Raw genomic sequence first — 10,908 nt, forward strand, 5'->3', positions numbered from 1 at the left:
CTTCCCAACCCAGAGATAAAACCCATGTCTCCTGCATTGGCAGGTAGATTCTTTACCACTGAGCTGCTGGGGAAGCCCTTCTCTTCTGTGTGTTAGTCGCTCAGTCATGTCCAACTCTTTGTGGCCCCATGGAGTATAGCCTGCCGGGCTCCTGTCCATGAAATTCTCCAGCAAGAATATTGCAGTGGGTTGCCAGTTCCTGCTCCAGACTTTCTCTTCTAAAAGGCTCTAAACATGATATGGAAATTTCATATTAGAGGAGAAAGTTTAAGTTTTCAGCCATCCTCAGTCATTTTGCAGGTCTGAAGTTCATGCCCTCACCAACCCAGACTGGAGGATGGGCTTCTGCCAGCAAAGCGTGGTCAGTAGCCCCAGGAAAAGCTCTGGCAGGATGCTCCCATACCTGCCACCAAGTGTCCAGGGACTGCCCATCCCTTTTCGTTTGCTTGTTTGGCTGCAGCTTGTAGGATCTTAGTTTCTTAATCGGAGATTGAGCCCGGGTCCTGGGAGTGAGAGCGCAAAGTCCTAACCACCGGACGGCCAGGGGGTTCCCAGGGCTTGCCCGTCCCCACACCCAAGTACAATGAGCTGAACAGTGGCCCCTCAAAGAAACACCACCTGGAACCTCAGAAAATGACCTTGTTTGGAATAATGGTCTTTGCAGATATAATTAAAGCAAGGGATTTGAGATAAGGTCATCCCAGATTAGAGAGGGTCCTAAAATCCAGTGAAGCCTGTCCTTGGGAAAGGAGAGGGTCGTATCCTCCCATTGTGTGAAAATGGTATAAATCCTAATTATGTTGAATTGGTTCATAGTGCTTTTCAGGTCTACTCTATCCTTCTACTTGTCTATTCAGCATATTAAATTTTACAATTCTATTAATTTCTAAGAGTTTGATATTGAAACTCCAACTAAAAATCTTACTTTATCTACTTAAAATAATTGTCATATATAGTGGAACTTTATGTAACTTTATATTTTCCAAGTATCCTGTAAATGTGTTATCATACTTTCATAACTTAAAAAAGAAAAAAAAAATTTAAATACAGATAAAAAGGAGAGGGATATTAGGACACAGAGAGACCCAGAGGAGAGATGGCAGGGAGGTGGCCACAAGCCCGGGAGCGCCTGGAGACACAGAGAGAGGAGCAGGAAGCTGTGCTGACGAAACAGCTTCCGGTAGGGCCGTTGGGCAGCCGAGATCTTTATTCTGGACTTCTGGCCTGCAGAACTGTGAGAAAGGAAACTTGTTTGGAGCCACCACACTTTGGAGTAATTTGTCACTGTAGCTCTGGAAAATCAATGTACTGAGGGAATCAGTAGTGGGCGAGAACCCTGGGTACACACTGCAGGGCTCCGGAGGGAGCTCAGCAGGTGGCAGGCACCTGGGCCTGGACCCCAGGAAGGAAGCTGGACGCCGCTGTTGGCTCTGGCCATCACGAGGCAGCAGGAGTAGCCGAGAGGGCCCTTCTGGCTCCAACAGTAACCCTCAGGACACAACCTCAGGAGGTAGCACTGAGCGCAGTTCCAGGCATGGGATGCTTCCAGGGGTCCCATGTTCAGCAGCTCCTGGGGGGCTTCAGAGTCTGACTTACATCCGGGACTTTATGGAAAGTGTTCACACGTTCACACACACACATTCACACAGTCCCAGGTGCTCCCATGCATGCATTCACACACGCATGTGCACTCATACTGCAGCAAAGCCCACTGCTCTGCTCTGTCCACTGTCTCTGCCCCAGGCTCTGAGGGTGCTGAGTGTGGAGGGAGGGCAGGTGTCAGTCAGTCATACAGAATCCAGCCCAGAGGGATGAACGGCAGGCAGAGAGCAACTTGAGGTCAAGGGCTGTTAAATGGAAGACCTTGCTGGGCATGTGGGCAGCACATACAACATGAAGGCTTGCTCCCTCCTACAGGACGAATCTCTGACTCTTTGGATCCCAACTGGGTATCCTGCAATCTAAGTGGATTCTAACTCCACCCACCCATTGTCCACACAGATCCACAGGCTCAGGGCTCAGTCCCACAACACAACAGGCAAGAATACTGGAGTGGGTTGCCATCCCCTTTTCCAGGGGATCTTCCTGACCCAGGGATCAAATCGGTGTCTCCTGCAGCTCCTGCATTACAGGTGGATTTGTGACTGACCAGCTGTAAATCGGGGTCCTGTAACTTGCCAGAATGACTCACAGAACTCAGGGGAGCATTTTGCTTACCTTATTGGTTTGCCACAAAGGACACAACTTGGGAACAGATGCAGGAGATGCCCAGGGAAGGTGTGGGAAGTGGTGCAGAGCCCCACACTCTCCCCGGGAGCCACCCTCCCAGCCCTCCATGTTCACTAGCTGGAAGCTCCCTGACCCCCTCCATTTGGGGTTTGAGTGGAGGTCCATCACATTGGTAGGAGTGGTTAATAATGGAGATTAACTGCATCTCCAGCCCCCTATCCCAGGCAGGAGGTCAGAGGTCAGGAGTGGGGTTGGTTTCCCCTGGCAACCAGCACCCCCCCCCCCCCGCCCCTCCTCCTGACTTGTCACCTGTCTGGTGTGAACCCAGGTGAGATTGAAAGGGGCTTGTTATGCATAACAGATGCTCCTCTCACTCCTTCCTTCAGGAAATCCCAGGGTTTTAAGAGTTCTATTCAGAAATCAGGATGCAGACCAAATACACATTTCCTTCTTTTTTTTTTAAGTTTCTTTGGCTGCTCTGTGTCTGGGTGTTTGTTGCCGCACAGAGGATCTTTGATATTCATTGCAGCATGCAGGCTCTTTAGATGTGGCATGTGAGATCTAGTTCATTGACCAGGGATGATGGCTCAGCGGTAAAGAATCTGCCTCCTGAGTGCAGGAGACGGGTTCAGCCCCTGGGTTAGGAAGATCCTCTGGAGGAGAGCATGGCAACCCACTCCAGTATTCTTGCCTGGAGAATCCCATGGACAGAGGAGCCTGGCCAGGCTACAGTCCATGGGGTCGCAAAGAGTTGACTCGGCGACTAACACTTTCTTTCCCATTGGGAGTGAGGAGTCTCAGCCACTGGACTACCGAAGACGTCCCTCTATTGTTTATTGTATGAGAACAGCGCAGGGCAGCCCAGGGAAGCCAGGGAGCTTTGTGCCTCTTGAGTGGGCGAGGAGGCTGAGGGGCCTGGGTGGAGAGGCCCCAACTGGCCACTGATCATCACAGGTGGGGGCAGAGATTCACACTGAGGGACACCTCTTGTCCACCTGGAGACGCAGAAAATACCCAACAAACCAGGCGTGCATGCGTTGCTCTGTTGTGTCCCTCCCCCACTGTCCGTGGAATTTTCCAGGCAAGAATCCTGGGTTGCCATTTCTTACTCCAGGAGATCTATCCCAACTCAGGAATTGACCCCATGTCTCTTGCATCTCTTGCATTGACAATGCTGATTCTTTACCACTGGCACCACCTGGGAAGCCCCAGCAAACCAGGACTTGAGGCAAAAGTGAGTCGGGTAAGGAAAGCTTATGAAATGAGAAAGTCGGCTAAGAAAAAAGTGTGGTAACACTGAATGCTAAAGGGGTTGTCTGGAGGCCGGCCCACTGAAACTTTTCTAGGGGCCTTGTATTCACATTGGCCAGCTCTACACCACCTCTTGTCCCTAAGAGGCAAGGCTGTCCTCCCCGTCTGATGGCATTCATACTGTAGTCTCTGGTCCCACTCTGCATGGCCCCGAGAGAGCACCCCCAGACTAAAGCCCGGTCAGCGCCATTCGCAGAGCTTTTTGTCAGAGCGACCCTGGGTGGGTGGGTGTGTGTGTGTGTGTGTGTGTGTGTGTGTGTGTTGGGGCCGGGAGGCGGGGGGGAGGTGCAGGGAGCGTCTAGCGCAAGAAAAATCGCCCAGCAAAGGAGATAAGCTAGACCTGAGTGTTGAGCGCCGCCTCACGCCTGCTAAGAGGGCCCTTTCCGAGACACGGGCCCCGAGACAACCAGGGAAGAGCGGTAGAACACACAAACCGGCCTCCGACGAGACTCAGAGGTCACCGACCCCTTAACACCCGTGAACCCTGGGTTTGCACTGCTTATCGCAGGGCCACAGAGACGCCCTGAGCAGTAAGGGCTCGTCTCCGCAGGCAGCCCGCCCCTCCGGGGGCCGCGCCCCGTCCACCGCAGGGAGCTCCGCCCCGCTTCCCCGCCCACCACAGGGAGCTCCGCCCCGCGGCCCCGCTCAGACGAGAGCCCAGTCTAACCACGAAGGCCCTTCCATGGCCCCGTACCCACAATTTCCGGAATGCCGCGGTTGCTATGGTTTCCCCGGCGTCAGTTCGAATCCAGTCGGCCAGAAACCGCGTCCCTCATCGCCGCTCCTTCCCCTGGAGTGCTGAGTGCCCGAGAGACTAGGCGGGACCCCCGCCTTCCCGCTCCCCGCCCCTCAAGTCCAGTGCTTCCAGCCCTGCAGCTCGCGCCGCAGCGACGCCTGCGCTCTGACGGCTCCGCCTGGGGCTGGGCGGCGGGGCTTGCGTCACAATCTCCTAAGTCTCGCGGACACACTTACCGCCAGCCGCGCCGCTGGTGTAGTGGTATCATGCAAGATTCCCATTCTTGCGACCCGGGTTCGATTCCCGGGCGGCGCAGGTTATGATATGTATTTTTTTCCCTCTCAGCCCCCAAAACCCCCGAGGGATTTAATTAAAAAAAAAAAAGAAAGCCAGACAAGGTGAAGGAATCCATTCCAGTACGACAAGAATGAGACAATTTCGGAGTAACAAGCACTATGAAAAAGTGCTAGGACAGCCACGGGCACCGGGGTGCTGAGCCAATGGACGCCTGTAAACTAACGACCCAAGCTTGCCTCCCGGTTCCTGTCCAGAGGTAGCGGGTCGCAGCGCGCCTCCCGGGACTGCGGTGCCTTTACGGCGCGGCGCGTGTCCTAATGGGAATTGTAGTCCGTGGAGGGGAAAGGCCAATTGCAACACGGCCAGGCCACAGCCCCCGCCCTCTCGCAGTGCCTGACTACCACTCCCGACGGGCCCCGCGGCTCCGGACTACCACTCCCGAAGGGCCCCGCGGTGCTTGACTACCGCCCCCGACGCTTCCGACTGTGCCAAACTCGTGAAGGCGCTCTCCGCCGGGGACTGGGAAGATGCTGGTTGCGGAGGCCGCCGAGCGGAACAAGGAGCCCATCCTGCAGGTGTTGCGGCAGTACTTGGACTCGGCCCAGCGCGGGGTCCGCGTGCTGGAAGTGGCCTCGGGCTCGGGCCAGCACACAGCCCACTTCGCGCGAGCCTTTCCCCATGCGGAGTGGCAGCCGTCCGACGTGGACCAGCGCTGCCTGGACAGGTGCGGCGGGAAGGTGGGACCCTGCGGGTGAAAGTGGGCCCCATCCCGTTGCCCTGGACCCCCCCGCTATTGTGGTTCCTCTAAGCTTCCTCCAAGCAGGATTGCAGGGGCTCAGAAAAGGCTGCACAGGCCACCCCCACCACGGGCTGTCCTCCCGCAGCATCTTGGCCACCACTCAGGCCCACGGGCTGCCCAACGTGAAGGCCCCGATGTATCTGGACGTGACCTGGGATTGGAAGCAGTGGGGCGGGATCTTGCCGCAGTCGCTGGACCTGCTGCTCTGCATCAACATGAGCCACATCAGCCCCCTGAGTTGCACCGAGGTCTGTGGGAGCGTGGGCGAGCCACCCAGGGGCCACCCACCAGCGCCATGTGGCACTCTTTTTCCTGTACTGGGAGGGAGCAGAATGCCCGATCTGCCCTTTATCAGCGATGGGGACTCAGGCCAGGGAGGTCCCGGGAAAGCTCCTCACTGCTATCCTGCCTCTCCGCTCCGCAGGGCCTGTTCAGAGCAGCAGGACACCTGCTCAAACCCAAGGCTGTGCTCATCACCTATGGGGTAAGTGCTCCTGCCTGAGATGGGCCTCCCCAGGCAGGCGGCCTTGGCTGTCCTGGCTTTTCTGGACTGCCTTCTCGTCTTGGTATTTTCAGTTGCCTTTCCCTCCAGCTTCCTATCAGCACTGAAGCACACCCAAGCCCTCTGCTCTCCAGCACTCCCCTGTCACTTGCCCTTGCTCAGCACTGTCCTCCGCTGTCCCCTCTCTGGGGATCATCGAGGGGTGGGTCCTTTCCATTCTGTGGGTGCCATCCTGCAAGTGTGCACAGTGCTTGGCTGCGGACGGCTGAGCCTGTGGACAGTGGGCAGAATCGTGTCTCCCGTCTCCACAGGCCTATGCCGTCAATGGGAAGATTTCTCCCCAAAGTAACGTGGATTTTGACCTGACTCTCAGATGCAGGTCAGAGCTGGGTGGGTAGGGGGCTTGGCTGGGGGGCAGGTGGGTCGAGTGACCCCCAGGCCACGACCCTGCCACTTCCCCTCATGCAGGAACCCCGAATGGGGGCTGCGGGACACCTCCCTTCTCAAGGACCTGGGCCAGGCCAGTGGCCTGCTCCTGGAGAGGATGGTAGGTAGAGAGGGCCGTGGTCATGGGCAGCCTCCCTGGGGACCAAGAGCAGCTTCTCCAGCCCAAGTATCTCCCCCAGGTGGACATGCCAGCCAACAACAAGTGCCTAATTTTCCGGAAACAGTAACTCCCTCTTCTGCGATGCCTGTGTCCCTGGACAAAGCCCCTGCCGTCCTGGGCCAGACTGCGGGGCGTGGCCCTGCCCAGACTGGGGATTTGTGACCAGTGGCCACAGGGCTGCTGAGAACCTGAGAATAAAGTGTTTCCTGCTGCCCCACTCCTGGTATCTCCCATGTCATCTCCTGGGAGCACCCCTGCAGGGTGCCTGTGGGCTGTCTCTGTCTGTGAGGTTTCCATACTGGGCACAGGAGGGGTCTGGCCTGTGGGTCAGGACTCGCGGGCATCCTGGACTCTGCTGCTCCCCTCGGGCAGTGAGGGGATGCAGGGATAAAGGCCCCGGGAATGCTGAGGCAGGACCGAGCTGACTGCCTGGTCCTCTTGCCAGGGGGAGGTGGCACCCACCTCCCAGGCTGGTCCTCACTGGTGCTCCCTCCTGATCTCAGAGCAGAGCCACGTGCGCATGTGAGGGCCAGGACCCCAGCACGCACAGGCTGTGAGGTCCAGGACTTTTATTCAGGCAGAGGGTGGGAGTGTGGGGAGGGCGGGGCCTAGCGGGGAGCTGGGGCTGTGGGTTGGTGGGCAGGCTAGTCCTGGAAGCGATTGAGCAGCTCGCAGGCCTTCCTCTCTAGCAGCTCAGAGATCTTCTTGACGCGCTTTTCGCTGGCGGCGCGCACATAGCTACCCGCATCCAGCATGGCTACGCCGTCGCGCACCTCGCCCATGATGACCAGCGGGCCGTCGCCGGCCGTCACGTTTGGGCAGGGGCAGGCTCGGTCCACACCGATCAGCGTCACCTCCAGGTACTTGGTGCCCAGGAGCCTGAGGCCCATCTTGTCATCCTTGAGCACTTCGTCCAGCGCCACGCGCGCAATGCCGCCGCCCCCCGCCTCGGGCTCCTCCAGCACCTCGGTGAGCCGCCCCACGATGGCGAAGTCGCTGCGGCACAGGCTGAGCGCCAGCTTGCTGCGGAGCCGGCAGGCCCGGCAGGGCGGTGTGCGCGGCACCGGGCAGGCGTGCTCGCAGCTCTCGCGGCTCTCGAAGTTGTTGCCATTGCCCTCGCAGCCGCTGTACTCAAAGGGGTGGCAGTGCTGCAGCAGCGGGCTGTAGGCCCAGCGCGGCTCCCAGCCCTGGCAGGGGCCCTGTACGGCCGGCAGCGCACAGGCGTCCCCAGGGTCACGGGCGCACGCCTGCTGGCACGCCTCATAGGTCTCGAAGCCCTGGGCGGCCCCAGCACAGCTGCCCACGGGGAAGGTCATGCAGCCGCGCCGCTGCGGGTCAAAGTGCCAGAGGACCCGGCCAGACGAGGGGCCGACACAGGCCTGCGTGCTGGGCAGGCACTGGGCCGGGGCGTTGGCGGCCTCGTGAGCCCCAGCCCCGGCTGGATCCCGCTGGACCACGGACAGCGGGAAGTCAGCCCGCAGCAGCCCGGCGGCGTTGCGCGCCGTGCACGTGTAGAGGCCGGCATCCTCTGGCCGGGCGTTGTAAAGCACCAGCTGCCCGATGCTGGTGACCACCACGTTGCCGTACATCTGGTCTGGCCGCATGATCAGGTTCTCCCGCTGGTCACTCTGCTTCTCCCAGGTCACGGCGGGGGGCGGGCGGCCGCTGACGTCGCAGTGGAGGCTGGCCGTGCCCCCAACATATACTGCCTGCGGGGAGGGGCTGCTGTAGAGGGCAGGCGGCACTGGGGCATCCCCGGGCGTGGGGCGGGCGGTGGTCTCGGGGGGCCTGGGGCTGCTGGGTGGCCAGCTAAGGACGTGCTTGCAGGGCACGACGCGCAGGCGCAGGCCACGCAGGCAGGCCTCAGCATCCATGTAGCAGCGGTTGTAGTAGGTGAGGCCATCCGAGGCGCAGGTGAAGCTGGGCTCCTTCTCACAGCGGTCCCGGCAGCGGCACACTGGCTGCCCATCCCAGATGTCACAGTCGGAACCCTGCTGTGCGCACACGAAGCCCTCACACGAGGCCGCCAGCCTGGATGCAGTCGGGCCACTGTCAGGGAAGCGGGCGGCCACACAGCTTTGCAGCCCGCACACGTTGGTACAGCACTTCTCGGTGGCCGCGCAGTCCTGGGGGGTGGGGGGCACAGCTCAGCGGGCACCTGAACGCTCCTTCCCGCCCAGCCCCAGCATGCCCAGCTTGGGCGGGGAAGGCCTGCTGCCCCTCCTTGCGTCAGTGTCCCCTCTGGAGCCAAGCAGGTTGGCTTTCCATCTGGGGGTGAGCCACAACTGCCAGCAGCCCCTCACAGGTCACCTTGCTGAACCTCACTACGCCCACAGACCCTTGGCCCCCAAAGCAGGTGGTGCTACTCCCATCGTACAGATGAGGACACGAAGGCCTGGGGGGGACATACAACGTTCTTAAGGCCTCAGCAGTGCTGCGGGGTCGGGCTGTAAGGACAGCACATCCAAACAGGGCCCTGGCCTCTGCCTTGCTGGGCACGAGAACGACTAGTTTCAGGGTGGGGGTGGGCAGGTCTGGGGACAGAAATGAAAGTCGCTCCGTCGTGTACGACTCTTTGTGATCCCATGGACTGTACCATCCATGAATTTCTCCAGGCCTCAATGCTGCAGTGGGTAGCCATTCCCTTCTCCAGGAGATCTTCCCAACCCAGGGAATCAAACCCAGGTCTCCCACATTGCAGGCAGACTCTTTACCAGCTGAGCCACCAGGGAAGCCCATTCAATCTTCAGACACATGGAGGCAGCATCTGGGGGTGTCTGTCCCCAGGGCCCCTCAACACGGAGCACAGTGCCAAGAGTGGGGAGCCCCAAGAGAAAATGACCTCCAGGGTCAAGGGTGGCTGGGTCCTCTCTGCAGTGCAGGCAAGGCCTGGGGGAGGGGTGAGATCTGGGCTCCTCCAGCGCTGACCAACCAGACCAAGACACCCTGGGCCCTCCAGGAGCTTGTCTCCCCCGCAGCCGGGCTGGGGGAGACTGCCTGTGCTCACCTGATCCCCGACGCACTCTCGCTCACAGGTGCTCTGCGCGTCCACCCACAGGTTGGGGCTGAGCTGGTTGGGGCACACCCCCGGGTGGCCCCCAGGGCCTGGCGGCAGGCTGGCCCCCGCAGTCAGCCCAGCCAGGAGCAACAGCGGCAGGAGTGGCCTCAGGGCCGGCATGAGGACCGCAGGACCACAGGGTGGGGGGTGTGGCCACTAGCCCCTCCTCAGACCCCGCGAGCCCCGCGCCCTGCAGGCATCCACCCTCCCAGACCTGTGATTGGTGCCCCTGCTTTCTGCCCCGGGCTCCCCTGTACCCCAAGATTGGAGCCCACAGCGGACGCTGGCCTCGGACCGGGTAGAGCAGAGTCTGTGCATGTGGCACCGGCCCCTCCCCCGCCTGGCCCTTCTGGTCAGCTCAGGGCAGGGGGCGGGGAGATGAGGAAGGCTGGGGAGGGGCTGGCGCCAGAAGCAGAGACACTGGCCACGAGGGTCACCGAGGGGCGGAGAAGGGCGGCTCTGGACAGAGAGGGGAGGGGGCACTGCTGTAACCGGAGCCCCTCCTCCCTCCAGGCCCTGGGTTCAGGGATGGAAGGGCCCTGGGATCAAAGCTGCCCTGCAGGAGGGGGCAGGGCTGGCCAGCCCCTTCCCCAGAGCAGGCCGCCCCCTGGGAGTCACTGTGTCCATGCAGAGCTGCAGGGGCTCTGCATCCAGCCCAGTCACCGTGGGGTTCTGCTCCCTTCCCGGGGAGCCTCTTCCCCTGCTCCTTCCCACAGGCACAACCCGAGAGCAGGTCTTGGGGTCAAATCTAAATGCTTTCTGCTGGAGAGAGGCATTCGCAGCGCAAAGATACCTGGTGGGCGGTGCCGCCTGGGCTTGCTCTGGTGACCAGTGGTTGGTGGAGGTGGGGAAGCTGATGCAGGGCAGAACTCTGCATTTAGGGCCCCCACCCCCACCCAGGCGCCCGACCCCTGGTCCAGGGCTTTCCTCAACTGGCTAACGGTGGGTGCCTGCAAAGGGTGGGTCCTAGAGCTGTGGTCACATGAGACGTGGACACTAGACAGGCTGAGTATTTGCTTGGACTGATTTGAATCTTAGTGGCTGTGTGTGGCCCTACGTGGGGCTGTGCAGTCCTGAGAGAGACCAAGGGCATCTAGGAGCACCCTGAGAAGAGTCCCAGGAGAGCTTAAGAACAGCCAGGACCCAAAGGCATTGGCCTGTCCCCTGCAGGCCCCACAACAGGGAGCCCTGCTCCTCATGGGCAGGGGCAGATCAGGGCCCAGGGGCCGGACCGCCCACTCTGAGACCAACAGGAAAACATCCTGCTACCCCATGTCTGACCCGTTGACTTGAGAGGCAGGGTCCTAAGAGCCTGGTCTGGTGCAAACACCACCAGGAGACACCCCAGGTGCGGAAGACTGAGCAGGAC

At 60.2% G+C, this 10,908-nt stretch overlaps 2 protein-coding genes, 1 long non-coding RNA gene and 1 other non-coding gene across 8 annotated transcripts; 2 read left to right on the forward strand and 2 right to left on the reverse strand.

Annotated features, from left to right (window-relative positions):
* Window positions 1-953: 953 nt before the first annotated feature.
* On the reverse strand, window positions 954-4,673 carry LOC123331588. The gene is made up of 2 exons (XR_006548310.1): window positions 4,235-4,673; window positions 954-1,232 (listed from the first exon to the last, which is right to left on the reverse strand). It is a non-coding gene; the product is annotated as an uncharacterized LOC123331588 (long non-coding RNA).
* TRNAG-CCC lies at window positions 4,521-4,591 on the forward strand. The gene has a single exon. It is a non-coding gene; the product is annotated as a tRNA-Gly (tRNA).
* Window positions 4,674-4,999: 326 nt separating the features above from the next.
* Window positions 5,000-6,698, forward strand: METTL26 (methyltransferase like 26). Of its 5 annotated transcripts, none has more exons than XM_006049922.3 (6): window positions 5,015-5,297; window positions 5,383-5,620; window positions 5,797-5,856; window positions 6,186-6,253; window positions 6,343-6,421; window positions 6,501-6,698. In XM_006049922.3, the coding sequence occupies exons 1-6, from the start codon at window positions 5,101-5,103 to the stop codon at window positions 6,546-6,548; spliced, it is 690 nt and encodes a 229-aa protein (XP_006049984.1). In that variant the 5' UTR covers window positions 5,015-5,100; the 3' UTR covers window positions 6,549-6,698. The 5 variants fall into 5 exon arrangements, with proteins under 5 accessions (XP_044791899.1, XP_044791898.1, XP_006049984.1 ...); XM_006049923.3 differs by having other exon boundaries at window positions 5,021-5,297; window positions 5,458-5,620; XM_025274852.2 differs by having other exon boundaries at window positions 5,106-5,297; window positions 5,397-5,620.
* Window positions 6,699-6,998: 300 nt separating this feature from the next.
* WFIKKN1 (WAP, follistatin/kazal, immunoglobulin, kunitz and netrin domain containing 1) lies at window positions 6,999-10,850 on the reverse strand. Its single transcript, XM_006049926.3, has 2 exons — window positions 9,489-10,850; window positions 6,999-8,607 (listed from the first exon to the last, which is right to left on the reverse strand). Exons 1-2 carry the CDS (start codon window positions 9,657-9,659, stop codon window positions 7,126-7,128), a joined length of 1,653 nt encoding a protein of 550 aa, XP_006049988.1. The 5' UTR covers window positions 9,660-10,850; the 3' UTR covers window positions 6,999-7,125.
* Window positions 10,851-10,908: the final 58 nt, after the last annotated feature.

The sequence above is a fragment of the Bubalus bubalis genome, chromosome 24 (assembly GCF_019923935.1).
Source record: "Bubalus bubalis isolate 160015118507 breed Murrah chromosome 24, NDDB_SH_1, whole genome shotgun sequence".
Lineage (NCBI taxonomy): Eukaryota > Metazoa > Chordata > Mammalia > Artiodactyla > Bovidae > Bubalus > Bubalus bubalis.